Consider the following 22,038-nt stretch of genomic DNA (forward strand, 5'->3'; position numbering starts at 1 on the left):
AGTTAATATTATGAAGTTTGGAAAAGTACTTCAAAAGTTATGCTAAAAAAACGATTTGGCTGGAGTTTGGAATATTGTAAAAAAGGGTGGTTTTTGTAAGAAAATCCGTCATGCTATATATTGGTGGAAAGGTATTTGAAAAACATTTCCAACGCGTCCAAAAGATTGAAGAACTGACAACCCCATCAAAAGTTATGAGCACTTAAGTGTTATGTATACACTTTTTTAAGGCCGGATCTAAAATATTTTGATGAAAAAGTTATCCGGATCTATCATGCGACCCATTGTTGGATAGGTAATCAAAAGACCTTTCCAACAAGCTCAAAAGATTGAAGATCTGACAACCCTATCAAAAGTTATAAGTACTTTAGTGTTTTTAATAAACTTTTTTTGAGGCCGGATCTCAGATATTTTGATAAAAATAAGTATTATTTATACAATTTTTTGAGGCTGTGTGGTATATTCACTTTATGAATGCGAGGAAGGCACCATTTTTTCATTGGAAATTAGTTTGAACCTGAATACGATTATCGATTTTTTTTGACAAATTTACACTAAGCTAAAATTAATTTCTAGGTTACAAGTTTTAAAAGCTTTTGAAAAAGAAATCAAAAATGTCTTCAGGTTTATATACACTTTTAGCAGAAAAATTTTCATTTTAAATTTGGGAAAAAAATACGGATCATGCTACGAAATTTACTTTGGTGACATCAAAAATTTTTATTAAAAAAAACTATTTCTTATCAATTTTGAACAAACAAGGAAGTTTTTATTTATTAAACCTAAAACTTGTACAAATTTTATAAAAAAGTCAACAAACATAGTTGAACAATAATTTGTTTGTATTTGTTTTTCATAAATTAAACGTTAAAAGGAACTTTACTATGAATCAATTTGACATAATTATTTCAATTTGCTTGTAAAAACGAACATGGGCATTGCGTGACCCAGCCCAGTACATGTTTCAAAAATATAATTTATGAGTAAGTCTTACCGTTTTAACAATATCTTTAAAAATAATTTTAAAACCTATCAATGTCACCCAGGTTTACAGTATTTGAAATTTCCCAGAAATTCGTTTAAAAATAACCACTTCTTGGGATTTTTGCAACCCTAAGAAAAAATTGGACTCCCTAGCAAAAATGCAACGCCTTTTCAAGCACCTTACAAAAAACAATATTATCACAAAAATGCGTCAATTTAAATTTCAGCTCATCTTTTTAAACTGTCAAACAGTAAAAGCTGTAAAACAGGTAGACTTTGATTGCTTAAAATAAAAAAAAAAATGCGTGAATGCTGCTAAATGGTATTTTTATAATCCAAGTTATAATCTTAAATTGCATTCTGAATGGGATAACGGTAGTAGTTTGAAGTACTATTGATTGAATTCAAAAATGTTTTAACATTTTCATAAGACCAAATTTATTAGTAAAAGCAGATTAATTTCGATCCCTGTAGCTTAAAAATCTGTTTAAATACTCCATAGAACTCGATAATTCTATGGAAAAATCATTCCCAATAAATTTCAAGCAACATTGTAACACTTCATCTAAACATACATTATATGTAAACTAACAAAAAAAGTGAACATTTTACATGAAACATAAATAGTACAGTCATCCCACATATTCGGAACGATTTCCAGATCGGCCAATGTTCAAAAAATCATAGCAAATCGATAATTGAACTAAATGATTCGCTTTTACCTTCATTTGAAAGCTTTTCTTGCGATCTTTCGAATGCTGTATCGAACATCTGCAAATTTTAACTTTTATATGAAGTTTTTGAAGAATTACTTTGACCCTTGAAACCCACAAATTCGGAACACTTTTTTCTTACGAATGTAAACAAACTTTGGATCTCTCCAGGAGTACATATTTATTACCAAATAATGACTTCACACACTGAACCCAATGAAACTCAAGCTTAGTGATGTTTTATACATGGTTTGATAACTTTTTTGTGAAAATTTCAGTTAAATTCAGGTGTTCCACAATTGTGGGAGGCACAATAACATCCCACAATTATGAAACAGGCCATTTGGAGGCAGTGTTTTGCTGCTCTGCACAAAATAGTCTTGGTATGAAGTTTTTTGTTCAAAAAGTACTACTTTTACTAGTGAAATAGCAAGATAATGTCCAAATGAAGGTTCTAAAAATAGTAAGGTTGACAGAAAAGCTACTTTTGGCATGCTATTGACAAATTATCATCAAAGTGTTCCGAATTTGTGGGTGTTCTGAATATGTGGGATGACTGTAATCTTTAAAATAATCAACTTGACTAAAATAATGTAATTTAATTAGCACACTTTGCTGCTAAATTTAAAAGAAACTCTTTGATTTTAAAATCACTCTCATACGTTTATTCCTCTTTACCTTGAACTAAAAACCACACAGTTGATAACATTATATAAAATAATACTTTATGACAAACAATGCACATTCTTTCGCGAAGTGTACGGCTAAAGAAAGTTTCACGAACCATTTTAAAATTTTATATTTCTATGTAGCCCATTGCAACCCATAAACAACAATTGCCCAACTCATACCAGCAGTACAAAACGGAGTGTATGTCACGCATTTTACAACCAGATTGTAACAAGCCACCCGATAAAATTATCTTTATGTCACGATTTTTATACTCTACACACATTCTTATCGATATGAGTAGAGACCACACACAAACATACGCCCTATACCCTTGTTAAAGTAGAAAGTTTGTACAAAACTTGGCCGGCATTTTTTTTTGGGCCTCCAGCTGTAAAGGGTTATAAATACTTCCAAGCAAAACGCAGACTGGTGTACCTGCTATACTTAATTAGGTCATCGCACTAGATGGGCGCGGCGCTTGAATCGGAGTCGAGCTGGGATTAAGTTCGAGATTGTGAAATCACTCTCGCTGCACAACCGGGAAGGTAAACAACGCGATAAGAAATGGGTAATCTTCGGCAACCGGTGAGCGTCGTGAGCATTTGCTTATCAGCATGTTGGAATGCACTGGAACATATGTTTTCTAAACTTTGAGGGTTGATTTGCCTAGTCGAAAGGCCAGCTCAGTTAGTTCCGATAGTTTGTTTTTATGACCCAGTAAATGCCATATTTGTCACAACGACCAAATTTTCCTCTCTTCTGTGTGGCTTGCGGTAGCCTTCGATCAACGCCTTCGCCGGCGAGAGACTGCGTCAATGCCTCAACCTTCCCCCAGGCCACCTGTAGCGCTGCACAGTAATCAATTCTTCGCAACGCCCCATCTAGAACTCAGATATTCCTACGCCTTTTTGGAGAGAACCGTCGTCGTCGTCGTCGCCGGCATGTAGGTGTCAACTACCTTCCAAGCAGTGCGTCGTCACCTTGGACGAATTTCAGCACGTCAACAATATCCACCACCAATACCAACTCTTGTCCAACTTGTGTGTGTGTGTGTGTGGTACAAGTTGATGGAATGTTTACCAATGAATGAAGTCATTGAGGTTTCATTCGATCTGCAGTTTTGATTCGAGTCTGCGAAACTTGCTACACGATGCAGTTTGTAGAAAGCGCAATTTTGCTGAGCTCAGCAAAGCCAAAGTGGCTGGGTTTGGTTACTGTTCTTTGAAGAAACAGATGGACGAGTCAACGAAGTAATCGTACTTCATGGTGATGATAGTCCAGCTGGGTCGTTCAGTACTGTTAGCAAATAGCACCTTTTGTACAGCTATTGGCGATTTATTTATACGTACCTACATGTAGCAGCTTGTAAAAGCACAGCGAAAACTTATTTAAATTTGATATTTTTGAATAATTACATGTTACTTGTAAATTCTGTACGTTAGAATATGCCTAATAGTTTTAGGAAGTAATTAAACTATTGATTTCTTACTGTGCATACAAAGTTTGCAGTCTCTTGGTGTGGATAATGTTTTGCACAGTGCGTGAAGTTATACCGACGATTCTCTACATGCGAAGCATGTGGACGTTCGAGGCAGGGCATAATCGATGCTTGTTGATAGGGTTGGAACGCGTAATATCTGATGGTTATGGCATTCTCCGTGGAGAATGTTAATAAGGATCAAATGGGTGGGATGCGTGCGGCCTTTTGTTTCATTACAAATTTGTGCCGACACAACGCTGCCGAGGATATCCGTTGCTGAAGGTTTGCCGATTCTTCCACTCTGAATGTTCTATGAGATCGCTCCCCAAAACTCGTTTTTGATTACCCGATACTAGCTCAAGCAAAATAAAACTTTCTACCCCTGGCCAGCCAGCCATCAATTAATCATAATTTATATTCCTGCTTTGCCGCCACAAGGTAAAATCCCGACGCTATTGAGCAAATAACTCTTTCCGGATCGTTTCACTGTCTGACCGGTAGTCTGGCCAAACCGCATGCAGCATAAGCATAAGGCAGCAGCAGCATAGTACCTATAGCTCAATTTGCAATCGTTCCCCTCAATCTTGCTTTTACCTTACCGGCCGGATGCTATATTGAAATTCTTCTCTTGCATAAGTTTATCGGTGTCCAGCTATATATCCCGTGTTCGTGGTGTTCCGGCTCTTTACACCCTTTCACTTGTGCCAAGTTCTATGTTAATGGGCTGGCTGATGTATACTATAAACACGAAGGTGGACATCGTTCGATCCCGATTCTCAACGGGATTTGAGCAAAATTGAATTATCCATTTGTTTTGGGGATTTGAACTTGCTCGCTGATACAAACCAAATAAAATCAATTTGCCGAAGCTGTTCCAGCAAGCACAGGTCTAGACTCGGGTCGCCAGTTCTGGCCATGTTTTCTATCGCTTCATGAATGTTTCATTGCGTCCAAAAAAAAACCTGAACTCATAGAGTGTGCACAACGTCGATAAAAATAAAACACATTCCGGTTGGCTGGCGCTCAAGCCGCACTCAGGTTCTACCTCTCTTCGGAACCGCATTAATCTTGTCAGATTTTGTTTATTCTCGAAAAACGTTTCCCGGAAGACGGGAAATGCCGATCCAAGCGACACGGTATCCCAAGGTGCCAACGAGGTTCATCAATTTCACTCATCAGCGCGCGCGCCACTTTTGGAGTGCATTCCTTTGCCTCTCGTGACCTGTGCTGTTGGTTGATGTGAACTGCCGGTACAGTTATAAGAATCATCACTCCAACCAAACACCCGGAATCCAACAACAATGACAGCGAGAAGTGACGGGACCCAGAACTACAATAAATATCCACGAGTCCACATTCATATCCACGAGTCCACATTCAGACTGGCGGACTAACGAATCTTCGTTTTGGAAACAGGCATCCAAAAGAGCGTGATTCCGCCAGTCTGTAACAGTGACTCCAGAGTCGTCGTCCTCGACGACTTCCAGGCTGACTGACATGCTCTCTTTTCCGCGTCTCCTTACTCTGCGTTGACAAGACGGTTCAAAGAGGTCGAAGACCGTCCTGCTGTGAACGCCCGGCACACTTCGCGGACTTCATGTTCATAACTTGTGTTTTGGTTCGCGTGCGGAGTTGATAATTTTATGGGACGGAACCTACACTCTCGTTCATTGTTTTTGTGCCGGACTGGCCGGGAGATTCGGCCGGAACATGGGGGCCCGTATTAGGGGGGCACACTGCTGCCAAGTTGGTCAGTAATAAAGCACGTTCTCACACGGGGCCCGCGAACATGGTCCGCGTAAAGAATCGCGCAAGTGAAGAATTGGAGTGTTGCCGACTGGGGTGGCATGAATAAATATGTTGCTCGAGCTTTGGCACGTGTCTGGAATCGTTATGGACACGGTCGCTTGTAATATATTTAACACCTAATTACCATGCAAGCAGCTGATGCCATTTGATCCCGTAATGTTTATGAATCCACTTTGTAAATTTGCCATTTCTTATAACTGTACTTCAGACAGCCTTGTTCAAACTCGCTCGTTGATCTTCTATAACTGGACTTGCAACTCCTTAATCCGTCGATCCTGATTTGATTACATCTGTAGATCAACACATTGAAGCAGAACTAGTTCTCCACAACAACTCGTTATCATTAGCAGCATTCCTCCACCTGACTTATTCTACTAAGAAATTGATCTGGTCTCAACCATATCTTAACAGCCCCATTCACACGGCCCCTTTCAGCCGACTACGCAGTCTGGTCTCGTTGAACCTAAGGGGCGGACGGGCATCACCCGCGGTGACGTAATCATCTTCTCTGGGCCGCTATGGCAGCAGCAGCAAGTAATAATTTGAATACAAAACAACGCTAAATTGTCGCACATTTACGACGCTCGTAATCGGCTCGTCTCTTTGCCATCGGACAAGATGTGGAGACTGATTGTCACACAGCTAAGCGAACCTTTGCTCTGGAGGGGAAATGCTCACCAAGATGCCAGCGGATATCATGGTCACGTCTGACTTTCAAAGGAGTCTGGTTTGGGTGTAATATGTGAATATGCTTAAATGTTTCAGTATAGAAAAAATGCAAAAATTCTTTCTTCAACCGACGAGTCCCTGCTTTACCAGTAAATCGCTCAGTCCATTTGTCTACACGGAGAAAAAAGAGTTCCCAAAATCGTGAACAAGCGTTCATGAAAATGGGAACCACGAACAAAGTGTTCAAATCCCATGGTACGATTTCCAAAAACGTACCATGAGATTTGAACACTTTGTTCGTGGTTCCCATTTTCATGAACTCTTGTTCACGATTTTGGGAACTCTTTTTTCTCCGTGTATGTCATCATTGTTTTACAAAAAGTTCAAATTCCAATGCACCTCAGTATTTACGAAGAAGATAACAATGCACAGACACCCAAGTAACCCAGTGACGGCGGCGCCTCATTATCCGCTTAAACCCCGGCACCGATTTTCAGCGGCTTTTGCCCAGTAATCGTTCCATTTAATCATAAGTATTACGGCACGGTGACGTTTTACCGAGCGTCTTACCGTTTTGTTTTTAATCCACCGTGTTTGAATCGGGCTCTCGGTTGCACCGCTTGACAAGATCTACAAATTGCCGATATTGTTGCGCTCTAGCTGGAATAGAATAAATTACAGGTTTTGCCACTAAAGGGGGTGACACCACGCGGAAACCCACACAGTCCGGTTGACCGTCGTCGTGCTCGGACACGGTCAGTTTGCGTCTCACGAGCCATGATAAAACACCTACATTTCTCCGGACGGAACGACGACTGAACCTTACAAAGTGCTCACGGAGATATGCGGGGAGTCGCGAGTTGTTTAGTTGGCGTTGGGTCGAGCAACGATTACGACATTCGATACTAATCACCTTGTGGTTGGACCTAAAAGTGGAAGTGAATTTACTGTCTGTCCGGACTAGTTAATCCTTCTGTTCGTTTTATTTTTTTTAAATGCAAGGTAGACATGACATTATTGATGTTGACTACACAGTAAAACAATTGTGTTAATTTGGAAGTTGTAATTTTGGAAGGTTGAATATCACCTCTTTAATGATGTAAATTTACCTCAATTTAAAAGTAACATTACATCAGAAAAGAGGTAAAATTACACAATTTCAGAGATAAAATTACACACTTTCAGAGGTAAAATTACACTTTTTTCTGACATAAAAGATGTACCCCTTTCCAGATGTAATATTATTATGATTTTTTTGCTGTGATCGTAAATTTCTATTCGTTGTTCATCCTAAGATTTGAACTACTGACATTTTAGGATTAATTTGATCCGTCTTGAGGTTGAAAAAAAAAAAATAAAAATTCAAAGTTAAAATATTTCTCATATAAAGTTGCATAGCGGTCACATGTGAAATTTGGTCGTGTTTTACTCTTTCTGTCATAATCTAGACTGTCATTTGTATTAATGGAATCAGATGTAAAACAGAGAGATAATCTTGTCAAAATTAGCATTAGATTGAAGAAATATTGAAAAAAAATTAGCAAATAATTAATTTTGTATTAATATTTATATTTTTATTCATAATTTTATTTTCTTCTTAGCAATACATAAATGAAATCAGTGTGCTCTAACCACTTTAATACTCTCATGGAAATCTTTATTGTAATTTAACTGTCCACTCAAATTAACCTTATTGTGTAAGCTATTAAGATCTCACTCCGATTTAACCAAGCAGTTACTCACTGCATTCAAGTGAAAATTGAAATTTCCGCGGATTGCTTAATTTATGACGGCATAAACATTCCGAGTTTCACCCTTTCTCCAATTGGGCCCGCCAGGGTCCGTCGGTACCAATGCGCACACCCACCGACCGACGAGCTGCTTGACCACCAAGTGGACAACCATTCATCCAAAAGTGGACCCTTCCAGGCAAGAGATCAAGCGGAAAACCTGCAGTCCGCCGACGACGACGTTGAAAAATTTCACTTTCACTGTCACGAGACTGAATCCCAAGTCAGTAACTCGCGAGAGGGATGTCATCGATCGACCAGCAGCTTTTGTTTTGTAAGCTTTTTTCCTCTCCAAGTCGAGGGTTCGAGACTCTAGCCTGCAGGTATATCTATGATTATGCGAGCAACCTGCCCAGCAACTTCTGCATTAACTGTGGACGGGCAAGATTTGTTCGAGAGCTTTTCTCCGTGGTGTCGTGACCGCGACGACGTTCATCATCGGCGGTGCGAACCCGGCACGCTAATTGGGGACCGCAGAGATACACTTTTTTACTCTCCCTCCTGCAGCAAGTTCGAGATGTATGTTAGGCTTTGATTTTAATTAACGATTCGAGACTATTAGGTGTTCACGCCGCTGATTTCGACTGTCATCTCTTTTGCTGGGTGCAGATCGTGTGGAGATTAGGGTGGTCCACACAAACTTGCAATCCTTGTTGTTTGAGCATTCTTACTAAAATTCAATTCGTTGCGATGAATTATCTTTGCGGTTAACTCAAAGCAGTTGGCCTGGCCAGTTAAAAGAACTTTTTTATACAAACACAAGGCTTCAATGTTTACTGAACCAAGTTGAACCACCCTAATCCAAATACTAGCGTCTGCTACCTGCCAGCGATAGATCTCGCGGTATGTTTCCGCGTTTCGCCGTATCATCTTGTGGAGTTCAAATTTAATAGACGACAGCAGCTGTGTGTAACCGCGCTGGCCGATGCTCCACTGAGATCTTGCATCTTTGCACCACTTGGGGACCGTGATCCACGAGTGTGTGTGGAGAACCAAGTTTTCATAACATGCTAGCTTTGGGGGGCCCCGGAGCGGCGAAACCAAGATGACTGCTGTTTTATGTGCGTTCAGCGTTTAACATTTGAAAAATTGCTCATAAAACAGTTCATCACAATCAGATGTTGCTCGTAACCGTCGCCGTCGTCGTGCGCGTAACGATTATGAAGTGAGAAATGGTGACCCGTAGCTGTCAGTAGTGTGGGAAGCTTAACATTCGAGATGAGTTATTGGATTTGACGGTAATTTGTTGACCTATTTATCGCTTCTTCAACCCCTCGTAAGATGATACCTGTTCTGATTGAACAATGCTCCAAAGCTGTTAACTCAATTGCCCGGCCTAATTCTTCAATGGGTACTTTGGTTATTCCCCCCATTTATCCAACCACTCAATAAACCAGATGACAGCCTGAAATTGATCCCATTACGTTCCGAATCCGTGCCCCCCAATCCGGCAGATTCGGTATAGCACACGAGATGCATCTGCTTGCTGATCTCATCGTAGCAGCGTGCACAGATCTTCGCAGCTTCCTCGCAATTACGTTTCCAACTTAAGATCATTCATGCAGTGCTCGATCCCGGGCTGACTACAGGCAGTCTGGTTGAGATGATGCCTTTTTGCGCGTTCATTGATTCTCTCGAATGTTGTTTTTATTCTTCTTAAATCGGGAAGCATATAGTGAAAACACTTGGTGGAATCAATTGGATAGGATCCGGTGTTGTCGGCTTTTAGCAGAAATCAATCGTTCGATATCTCTGCCTTAAATGACGCATCAAGTGAGAAAATTGGAGCCGTAATTTGAACCATTCGACATTCCTGGACGTTTTTTGTAGCTATCCAAAATATTTACCTGAACCTGCTATTCGAACCTGCCCTCGTCCTATATTTCAGATTAGATATTAAGAATTCATGGCGTCAATTTGTATGAATTAAACATTGTATTGACAAAATTTCCTCCAACGGGATTCGTACTGGTCGATAGTATTCCCGTCGAAATAAACAAACTGAAAAAATCCCAAAGTGTTGTATTTCTGTACCTTCTCATGATATCACGTTTACTAAAACTAATTAAAAAGCATTAAGACAAAAGTTTTCTAATTATTCGTTGATGCTTTCACGACATTGCTCCTCTTATCAGGCACAAATAGGCATATTAAACGTGTTTTATCTTTATAAAAACATTTTATTTCAAACCTTTCCTGGAAAAGTGTTTCTATGCAACCAGTAACCATTTACTTCAGTGCCGTAAAACTTTCCAAACGCCCCAAATGAGCCTGAATCATGTAACTTTACGTCCCCAAAGAATCCAACTCTCTGTTGTTATCCCCTCCTTCTTCAAGGGGATCCTCCACGAAAAATGGAGCACCAAGGCCTTCGTCCTACATAGCGAGCCTTATTCCTCTTCCACCCAGAGAAGAATCGATTTTTGCGCATCCGGTTTCTCGCATCCGTTCTCAACAATTCCAACGGCGAAGGTGGCATCGTCGGGTGGACACAGGCCAAACCGCAGAAGCTCTTGTTCCATTTTCGCCATCATTTGGAACGCCGTGCACGTTTTGACGATGCACCAAATTTGCGAAAGTTTGGCGAACGTTCTTGCTGTTGTTGTTGTCATCATAATAGCATTAACTGGGTGCTTTTCTGGTGCATTTTTGGTGTTTCTTGGGTGGGGAAAATGAGCTACACATTTTAGGGAATTAAAAGTGTTTGTTTATATGTGTTGCTTTAATCCCACGCTTTCCAGTTCAATGCAATGGTCATATTACTTGCATAGGGCGGATCCTAAATTTTATCTTATTATCTTATCAATATTCACATTTATAAGGATGCCATTTATTACTATAATGCAGTGATATATCACAAAAAGGCTAGGCCCACTGTGTTAAGTTTACCCTAGAGATGATTTGTTGAACTGGATCTACAGGGTGGAAGAAGCGTTTGGATCCACCACCAAGGTGGATACCAGGGCTGTGGAGTCGTTTTTGGAGTCGCTGTAATAGCTTCCCGACTCCGCTGTCCTGGTTTATAACTGGGTGAGTTTTGTTGCTCATTTATTAAACAAATCTTTAAAAAATAATAAACGCAAGAAATATCATGTATCTTGTTTCTCTAAAGGGTAAAATGAATGCAATTTCAATGAGAATCCTTACAAGTGCTTTGTTTTGTTAATTGAAAGGGGTTCTAAAGTTAACTTGTGGCATCCATAGCAAACCCCCTAAAGCTGTGGAAAGTTTTAGTTTTCTCTCGATTAAAAGGTCACTCCACAGTGCGCAACATTTTGATCCCACGTGTTGAAACCTACACTCTTCGGCGAGATGACGACAAACTGTTGCGTTCTTGTTGCATTCTCCGACTGCGGTGCTAATAAAACCCAATCCATGTACTTGCCCCATTTGTAACGACGGGTGGCCTCTCCCAGCAGGAACAAGGAAATGGGCGATGGGTTCAATAGCTTTTAGCGTAATTAGCTGTTCGAGTGCTGTGTAGAGTCCTATCCATTATGCTCTATACGGCTGGACTTCTAGCACCTCTTTGGACACCCTCTTGAGGGGTGGTGGTTGACCGAGTTCATTAAACCGGCGGTCCTATTCTCTGCTGCTGCTATACACGGTACACGCCCTTACGGATTGGCCAAAGTCATGACCAGCAGCATGGTGGTGGGCAAGCAAAACTGGGTCAGGCCTTGTCCCGCGTTCGAGGCTGCTGAAAGTGTCAAAACTATCGAAAGAGTGCGGCGGGGTCGTCAGCCGCCGGAATTTCCATGATTAATGATAATTAAAGCCGCCGGCAGCAGCGGGGTGGGAAACTACTGCGTAATCGATTTTTTTTTGTGGACGCCGCCGCCGACTCACAGGTAACATATACAGTGGCCGGTATACCGAGAGTCTATTTCGATGTCGATGAAAAAAAGGTAAACAAACTGCGGCTTTGAGCACACACACAAACGCACACGCGTTTGTTGTCGAAAGAAGTGCCGGAGACCTTTCACCTTTCCGGCGCGAATTGGAACCTGTCGGAGGTGGAAGTTTGGAGATTGGCTTGTGGACGCAAAGTTTATGGTTTTTGCAAGTACCTATATTTGTTGTTTCTTGCCATGCTATCTTGTGGTCTTTTGAACCCCCGGTGGTGAACTTTTGCGTGGATTGGGAAAGTTTGGTCGGTCAACTCCAGGCGAAGATTAGCATTTTAGCAAGTGTTTATGTGCTTGTTGAGCGTGTAAGAGGCTTGTCGAAAGAAGCTACAATCTTTTAATTACTTGCGTGACCTTTACACTATTAAATATATTTGTTGACGTTGATGCGTACCGCTGAAACATTCAAAACCCATAAATAGACACTTGTAAAATATGTTTTATTGCTGAACAAAAAATTCTAATAATAATGCTGTTAAATATTTTTGATGTGGAGCTTTATCTCGGAAAACGTAATTTGTTTGTCCAATTCCTTCCTACTCAATTTAATATTTCATCGTAACATTGACATTGAGTCTGGGGTGAGATTAGGTCATTAAAATTTTCGCATTTTTGTATGACCCAGTTCACCCCCAGACCCAATGTCACCCCTGATGACGGTCCTTCTAAACTAGAGGTGACGTAACGGCCTACTTGTCTTTACCAAACAATATATGTTCTGTTTTTAGACATTTAACTCGACGGCAAATAACATTCATATCTAGAGTTTTTTAATAGGTCCTATAAACATATGAAACAAAATAGCTTATATGACCTTTCCAAAAAAATCTAGATTTTATAAAAGTTTGAATAGAATTTAAAGTTTCACTGTCAATGACAATCATTTTCAAATTGTGTTTTGTTTTGGAATTTAAAAAAATGTTGTTCCTATCTATTAGCAAGTTATTTTGTAACTTTTTTCCTTCCCCTGCTCAATTTGTTCTCCCGTGTACCAGTAAACTCTAACACCGTTTGAATTAGTCAGCTGGTACCCCATATCTCAGCTTAGGTTAATTACTGCACCGATGTTTTTGCCAAAACATTCCAATAAATGAAATGAAATGAACAAAAAAAATTTTCAGCACTGGTCGTGTTCATCCATCTCGGCAACGGCAACGACTCGTGCTGAAAAAAACATCATTTTGCAACTGGTTGTATAAACTTCTATTTCGCCATTGTCGTGCTATCTTGTCGCACGTGCATTTTTGGCCAAATTGAGTTAAGATCGCCATTTTGTGAAGCTCTCAATGCCTCACCTATTGACCTTCACAGATCCTCAAAATTCGATTTGAATCCTGAGATATTTAATAAAAACCGAAAAAAATCGCAACTCGGAACTTCGGCAACAAAATTCAACCAAACTTCGGGACAATACACAGAATGGTCGATCAAATAAAACGTGTTATTGTTTACATTGCGCGCTTTAGTTTTCGTTTATTCAAGATCAAACATAAAAACGCGTTTTTTTTCTCGGAACGTTAAAAAGCTACGTGCGACAAGATAGCACGACAACATCGCTTTGTGCTATCATATTACAATTTTGCTTTATTTCGTATATTTGAACCAATATTGTATTATAAATTTCATGTGAAAGCAAAAAGGCTCAGACTAAAGAAGGCGGGGGGATTTTGTTGGTGATTCTTAGATCAGGATCCAGGGCACTGGCTCGGTCTCTTTAGAAATTATCTCTCAGTGAGCACTCAGTGAAATTCTTTTGAAGAACATTCTATCATCGCTGATTAAAACAAAAAAAAACTATAACTTAGGGGCATTTTTTATATTGTTCAGTTATTACTAGATTGCCAACGACAGCTCTAGTTTTGATGATCTTGATGTTTTATCTTTTCAGCGCATTCATGCATGCTGTTGATAAGGGAAACATCACTAGATCCTTGAAGCGTATGATCGTTTTACGGTCCTGTTCAGCAACGGAGAAGGACAACCATGGGTGGTCTCTCATGCTTAATGCTACCAAGTCTTGCTGAGCCAAAATCTGTATACTTTACCGATATGACACCATGGTATAACAAAAACTGTTAAGGAATTATTTAGATAAGTTTGAAATTTGGGAATTAAAAATATTTTTGTTAAACGTTTAAAAGTTTACGAAACGTCAAGTAAGCTTTTACGAATAATATCGTTGTTGGTGTTTTCACGAAAACATTTCTAGAGTGTTTATTGGAATGGTCCTATAAATACAAGCACTACACAAGGTTTTCGCAAGCCAAAATTTGATCTTTTATTTGATAAATATGTTTTGTAAGGAATTTGAAAAGAACAATCATTGACAATGAATTTTGAACTGAGGAAAACCCGGAAAATTATGCAAACGGAATCGACGTAACACCTTATAATGTGGCCCTCTTAAACCATGCGGTTTCTTCAACGGATCCACAGGCGTGTAATCGTTCTTTTTGCGACAAGACTCCGCCTCCCGGGTCTCCTAAGTGTGATGGTATGGCACGGGGAGAGGGCACGGAATACCTATATTACACTTAGAATTTTTGTGCGCCCGCCTCGGGATTCGAACCGGCAACCTCTGGATTGAAAGTCCAGTGCACGGTCCGATTGATCCACATAGGCAGACGATTATGCAAGTTATCCCTTTTAAATCAAACTGACAGTTAAATAAAAATATCGAATTAGAGAAAGCTTTGGCCCAATTGAAAAAGCAATGAAATTTTAAAAAAGTTGTTAAAATTCCGTATAAATCCGTATTATGTGAAAAACTCCGTACAAAAATTCCGGCCTGTTAAAATCCGCGGAGAAGGTCGAAAATCCGAACGGTAAGGAGAAAATCCGTACAGTTGGTAGCCTTACTCATGCTCATGCTCAATTCTGGAGTTTTTTTTTTTTGAAAAGGTCCAATAAACCAAATTTTCAGTTTTTGCTATTGTTATTGCTATTATTGAAATGAAAAGCATTATTTTAATAGTATAAATAAATCAATCATATTTTAAATACCGGGGACGTACTCTGTATAAAAATCTCGGTGAATCAACACATTCGATGAATCAATTGGTCAACCAAAATGCGATCAAAACTGATCGCAACTATTTCATGAATCAATCACCGATTCCCAAAACGTTCGATTACTTGATTCAATATTTACAGAACGCGCGAGAAAACATCTTCGCGAAGTGCCACATTGTTTAGTCAAGACGCCGGCTATAAACGCCGGTAGTGGATGATGTAAGAGCAGAAAACACTTTACGATAATGAATCTTCCACAAACAGATATCAAGTGTGGAGGGGAAATCGTTGAAGCGCAGCGGTTTGTATCTCTGAGCTTATCGATGATGATAGTTCATTGAGGATATCGCAAATCTCGTGGGAAGTCGAATGAACATTTTAGCACCACGTTATTATCGCCTTCACAAATGGGTGACCTTCTTCCTGCAAAGTGGCACCATTGTAAATATTGCCTAATTTTACGGATTGTTTCCGATCCGATCCCAAGCCGGTTATCGCCAATTCTGGTGCAAAGCAGCGGCAGGACAGACACGCTCACCTTCGGTTAAAATGAAAAGTGATCGCAAGTTGATAGTAAAATGAATTAGAAAATGAAAATGGGAAATTGTTCGGAAATGTTGGAAATGTTTTCTCCTCGTTTTTCCTTGTGGCTGCTCCGCCGGTTGTTATTCAATCAAACATGATGGCAAAACGATTAACTTCTCGGCATGGGCCGGCACGTGTGAGCCGGATTAGAGGTTTATATTGTTTTATTTTATTGGCTCGTTTCATTTGCCAGCGCAGCGGCGCTGTTGTTGTGGTGCGTGTCTATAGTTGCGATGGAGCTCTTTGCAGACAGTTATTTTAATTTGTTTTGAAGTAATGCACTAACTATCCCTTTTTTCTGTCTGGCCGAGCGCGACTTGTTGCCGCTGCTGTAATTGATGCATAGTTATTATGGCTAGCTATTTGCCAACATGACTGTCATCCATATGTTGAGAGGGAGGTGTCACTGCGCATAGCGAATCGTTTTTAAGGCTAACACGACCTTTTTCTGGTTAAATTCATACGATAGACATGCCGAGAATTCCTAATCAATTCAGCAGATGGCTCTCTTCACGATCCCACAACATGCAGGATATCACATTCCAGTGACAGTTTCAATTGAGACGTATCGATGCTCTCCAGTTGACACAATCCCATTTGTGCGCAGGTTGGTCGATGTAACGACAAGCCAATTTATGCAATCGAATTTGATGTCTATAATGGCAAATCGAACATCGGTCCCAGACCAGCTGTTCTGTGTCTACTAGGCCTGATATTATACCAAATCGTTGCTATCGTGCTAGCTTGTCTCAAGTCGTTTTTAGACGACAACACTTGCATTTTGATCAATTTGGTTCTCGGTGATCCCTTGGAAGGCAAGCATTTCTTTACATGAAGTGTAGGGATTATTAGTATCCAGCTATGTAGGTCACAAGATTGAGCATTGAACGAATTGAATGTTTTACAAAGTTTTGTGTTTTTACTCGATGAAGCCCAAAATGCACTTTCGACAACGTAGTTCAATGGAGACCAAATCTCAAACAGCTGTTTGCGCCTGGGGGCCTACACCCCTACGTGAACAACTGCTAAAACGCAACAGTAAAGACAATATCGTGTCGTCGGCTTGAAACATGATGGTTGTACGGGGAGTTCATTGGAACATATTCCTCGTCGATGAATGCGCGATCGCGAATCATCGTGAAACGTGATCGATGAAGAGGGAGGCACTTTTTTTTTGGGCAAGTTAAACGCGTGGGTTTAACCCTGACAAAGCTGATGATTTATTTCAATATTTATAACATTTTGAGATATCAACATTATATTAACTTGAAGTTTCAAAACCTTTTATGATAATCTTCTCATAACGCTGCTAATACAAATTTTATTTCAATATCGATCTCAAGCACTTGTAAATTTTGTGTTCTGGAATTGACAGTGTTAAGCATCAATATATGCGAATCTAGGTGGTGCATCGAGTTATGGTTTTTTTTTCGACTTTACACACCGGCCGTATAACTCTACTCGTGCGTCTTCTTTTATTACCTCCTACTGCTACTAAGAGCTGCTATTAATTTTCGATCATTGCATTGTCGATAATAGGGTGGTGGCTCGATGGTTTAGTAGGTTAGCAGCAATTTTTTTGAGGATGATCGTGATGAACGTGTGTGCAAAGCAAGCCAACTCGCGTGGAGAATGTAGGTAATGATTATGAACCGAGTTGATTTGGTACTCTTTTTTTCGGTAAATTTCTCAAGCCCAGCCAGAAAAAGCCGCACTTTTAATGCGTCTTGTCATTTGCTTAACGAATATTAAATATTTATTTAAGAGCTGTTTCTCCGGTTTATGCTTGTTAGCTATGGTTGAATCTCGTGACGAACGCCGCTTACCAAACGAGGTTTGGTGGTTTGGCGAGCGCAACGGATGCAATCGCTGCTGCAAGTTTCCAGGCCTTTCGAAGCTGGCATGCAACACCATAATATCCGCATTTGGACTCTCTTCGCGATGGTGGTGGGCATCAACTCGGAAGGATTTCGGATGATGCAAGCTTCCGACTTGTGCCGACCCAAACGAAGTGGGAGAATCGATTAGAGATATTGATGAGTTAACCTGCGACTCGCAGATATCGATCATCATCAGAGATGTATGTTTGCTTCGGAAGAAAAATCACCGCCATGTGGCCCACAAATCACAATAATTGCAGTCAATGATGGGAGTGCGCAGTTTCAGTAATTAACGCAAAACTGCAGAAAGAAAATGTGAACGGAAGACACTATTAATTATAAATATTAATTGCACGTGTTCAACTCATTGGCCTGATGGATCAATTATGTGTGTTGGGTTGTTTTCTTTGCTATTTGTAAAAAGGTTACAAACAGGTGCAGTAAGTGGTCAATCACTTAATTACACAATGTATGTGATTGCAATGCTTTCAACGCTTTTATGAATTGAGAATGTCTTGACATTGAATTGGAATGCACTACATTTATATTTGTTTATCTCGAAAAGTCAAAGTAATGAAAGATTTACTTGAGTCGTAAAGAGTTAATACAAATTAAGTTTATCCCAAAACAGATTAAGTACTAAATCACTGCAACAAAAGAGAGTCCAAGCTCATGGACATGTCTAGTGCATAAATCTGTTATTAAATCACTACAACAACCTTGTCATACATTTTTCCACCCACATTACAACGTGTGTCACATCGTCATCATCGTCGTTTGTTCTGTCTGATCTCTGGGTATACTATTTTTGCAATCAACAACCTTTCCCCTCGCGAGACCCCAGACCGCGCTGCCTTATGTACCTTCAAATACCTATCTCAACATGACATAACCAAGGCTGTTCCTCGCAGCGCCAGCCAGAGCGGTTAATAGCAAACAAACCCATTATGTCACGATGAAAATCAATTTATCATAAACAACCAACGAACCAGACAACAGCAGTAAAACGGAAAGAAAGAAAGCATAAACCGGCGGCCTTCGGCAAAGCTGTTCAAATATTCCCACGGAGCGTAGTACCTACAACAGCAATAACTTATTCTGCGCCGATTTTCGCAACAAACCTCGAACTAAACACGACATTCGCATTCTCCTCATTGTCCCATTGCAGGCCAAACAGCGCGCCTCGGTCAAGTGGCTCCTGTCGAAGGCGTACAACAACCGGGTGCCGGAGTTCCTCAAAGATCCCTTCTACCGGGACCACGAGGGCCTGGACCACCTGAAGCCACAGATCGTGGTCGGGCTCGGGAACGCGTCCATCTACTGCCAGGTGCTGAGCAACATCTACTCGGACCCAAACTACCAGAGCCTGAACCACTGGTCCATCCTGCAGACGCTGTCCCGGAAGGGCGTGCCACTGAACGAGTCCCCCGACCTGCCCCTCACGGAGACCGTCCTGATCCAGACGAATCCTCTTAGAATTGTAAGTGTGTGTGACCTTGGACTGTCCGCTAGACCACGGGTTGGCCGTGACCTTGGAAAAAACACCGTTTAATCTCTCGTGTTTTTTTTTCATCTTCTCCTTCTCAGAATGCCCACATGACTGTGATAGAAGCGATGATGGTGTTGTACGCAAAAGAAGTGGCTTCCAGTGGAAGAATTTCCAGTGCTTTAGAAAGGTAAGTGTCACGGGCTGGGAGGTTGTGGGTGATAAAAACAAATCAATCATCGTGAAAATATAATGCAAACATTAGATTACGTTGATAATCATAGAAAATGTTTTGATCTAAATTCGATTGAGATGACTGTATAGTCCTGATCATCCGAAGTTATCGCAAACATTTCACTTCGGATATGCGATTACAATTATGATTTTTTGTCCGTTGTCTTTTTTTGAGTCATTGAGCTCGAATATGACCCTAAAAATGCTCTAACACGATTTAATTTTTTTGTTCCAAGATGACGGCCAAAATGCCGGTGATGAAATATTGATAAAATCAGTTTGGTAATTTGGTATTTTGACATGGGGTCGCAGGACTCGAATTTAATGTTAGAAGTGAGAAAATAAAAAAAAAACGACTTTCATTATCGGTTTCAATTATCCATTGACGTTTTTATAATTCAAAAACTTGAAATGAAATTTGCAATGGCCTAATGTATAAAAACTTGTTTCAAATTGAATGAATCTTAAATTTTTTAATGACTCGCCTTCCAAAAAACATCAAAGTTCAGTATCGAAACAAAAAGAACCTCTTTGTCTGCGTCAGTTTGTGGGTGTCATACGGCCGACCGTACACTCGCAATCCTTGCCAAAAATAGAAACTGGTCCAGGCCACGAAGCGGAGACCCCGGAACCGGTACCAAGATAACAAAGAAATTCACTGTGCTGCGGTTAGCAAACTAAGAGCAGCCGAGGACTGTAGTCCAGATTCCCCCTCCGTCGTAAAATAAACCGCAGCAAGATTGACCATGACGACATTTTGCACAGAAGTTGAAGTGTTTGTTATTGACTGCTTCGGCTTGAAGGTGAGAATGACCTGTCCGGTCACACGTGGGTGGGCGGGCGCATTCGTGAATGAATCGCCGAACGATGAATGGGGGGTTACCTGTTCTGCGTTGAGATTGTGTGTGGGGGTTTGGTGAGCCGTTCCACTTAATTGGATTTCTCGATGAGTGAGGCGCTCTGCTGTATAATCGTTGTAGTTTTTTTTTGTGACTATGGCAATTCAAGTAAGTCTTTATTAATTTTGTCTTGTCGTCCCTTGTTACAGAATATCTGGCCGCAGTACGTCCCAGCCCGCCCAGCACCACGAAGCTGCCTTACTCGGTTGGGTTTCACACGTGTGCAGCGCGCTGAAGCGACGGATCGACTACGAGCAGGCCAACGGTGGAGGCGGCGGCAGCGGTTCCGGCGGAGGCCCTGCTGTCGATGAATACGTGAGTTCTCATGCTGTTTCGTGCCATTGATTAATTTGTACCATCCTCTTGCGATTCTCTTAGCAATTTCTTTGGTTCTTTACTTCTTGAGCTTTTGGGTTTGCTCGATTAATCTGAAGCCCCTGTTCGATCTCGTTTCCCAGGGTCAACGGCTACCAAGTCCGGACATTCCGCCGCTGCGAGATTTTCGCGAGCTGTGCGACGGCGTCTGCCTAGCTTATCTAATATCGTACTATTGTCCCAAACTAGTTCCTTGGCCTAGCGTACACTTTAATCACGTTCCAACCATCGAGGTAAGTCCGTAGTACGCGCTGAGATCGATCTTAATGCCGCTTTGTTTGCGGAGCCAAGGTCTTAATAATTAATTCCCGCCCGTTTTTGTTGTAGGACTCTATTCACAACATCCTCATAGTTAGTAATTTCTCCGAGCGAAATTTGCCATACTCCGTGTTTCACATGACGCCAGAAGATATTACCTACATGCGAGGGTGAGTCATCGTTTGAACCTGTTTTTGCTACGAGCAACCATGGCGTGACTTTAACTGCATCACTAATCATAATCGTCTTCTCCTACCTACCGAATTTCAAATCCACAGAGCCATGAAGCAAAATCTGGTCGTCCTGCTGGCAGATCTGTTCAATGTGTTCGAGATCCATCCGGCCAAATGCGTTTGCTACCCGGGCATGGAACAGCAGCAGGTAACAGGTGAGTGACGAACCCATTTTAGCCATCGTTTACATATATACCTTTTTCTTTATCTATATTTACATCACCATCACCCGGTCGCGCAGTCCTTCCCACAATTTGTCGTCGAGATTGACGCTACTTTTGTGTTTTTCCCCCTTAATTCGATATTCCGTAACCGATCGAGCTTTTACTGTTCTTTGACATCGTCGTCCGTTCGGGACTATCCTGTAGGGCTGTAGAGCAAACAAGCAATCATTTGGCGAAAAATTGCACAAAATTTTGAAACGCAGGATCGTCCCCATCATGCAAAATGATTCATAGTACCGTTGGTGTTGTGCTCTACGCGCTGAAGTATTCTTTAAATCGTCGCTCGTGTGCTGTCTTGTGATATGTCCTAATGTTTTACATCAGATATGTCACAAGATAGCATACAATCAACGAATATTTATATACCTTATTTACATGTAAAAGAAAATCTCATATTGACAGTTTCCGTGATTGTTTTGACAGACACAAAAATTGTCAAAAATACTTTTGACAAATTTGTAAACAAAGTGTCATGCAATGGAATATCACCTTCAGTTATTGTTTTCTGAAAATGTCAAAATATGTCATCGATGCCACCTTGATTTAAACGTGCAGCATTTTGTGGCGGTTGCGTCAAGAGAGCACAACAGCGCCGATATCTACTCATTTATGTCTACCACAAATACTCTCTCCCCCGTCATGATATCATCGTCATTTTGTTTTGCGTTCGATATGCAGTTTATGTTCCCTTTCATCTATCGCCATTTTGGTTCAAATTTAGTTTCTTTTTATTTTATGAGTTCCGCGGTATAGTTTTGGCGGCCAGCTTAATGGTGGTTTCCCCAACAAAAATATTTCGTCTACAAATGAAAAAGTTGCCGAAAATT

At 40.7% G+C, this 22,038-nt stretch overlaps 1 protein-coding gene across 1 annotated transcript in view; it reads left to right on the top strand.

The window, feature by feature from the left end:
- Window positions 1-22,038, top strand: part of LOC6037820 (patronin) — a 93,798-nt gene that overhangs the window by 21,991 nt on the left and 49,769 nt on the right. Inside the window, 6 exon segments of the mRNA XM_038254921.1 lie at window positions 18,671-18,982; window positions 19,090-19,178; window positions 20,271-20,436; window positions 20,580-20,729; window positions 20,824-20,924; window positions 21,033-21,142. Coding sequence (XP_038110849.1) covers window positions 18,671-18,982; window positions 19,090-19,178; window positions 20,271-20,436; window positions 20,580-20,729; window positions 20,824-20,924; window positions 21,033-21,142 — 928 coding nt within the window.

The sequence above is a fragment of the Culex quinquefasciatus genome, chromosome 2 (genome assembly GCF_015732765.1).
Source record: "Culex quinquefasciatus strain JHB chromosome 2, VPISU_Cqui_1.0_pri_paternal, whole genome shotgun sequence".
NCBI classification, from domain to species: domain Eukaryota; kingdom Metazoa; phylum Arthropoda; class Insecta; order Diptera; family Culicidae; genus Culex; species Culex quinquefasciatus.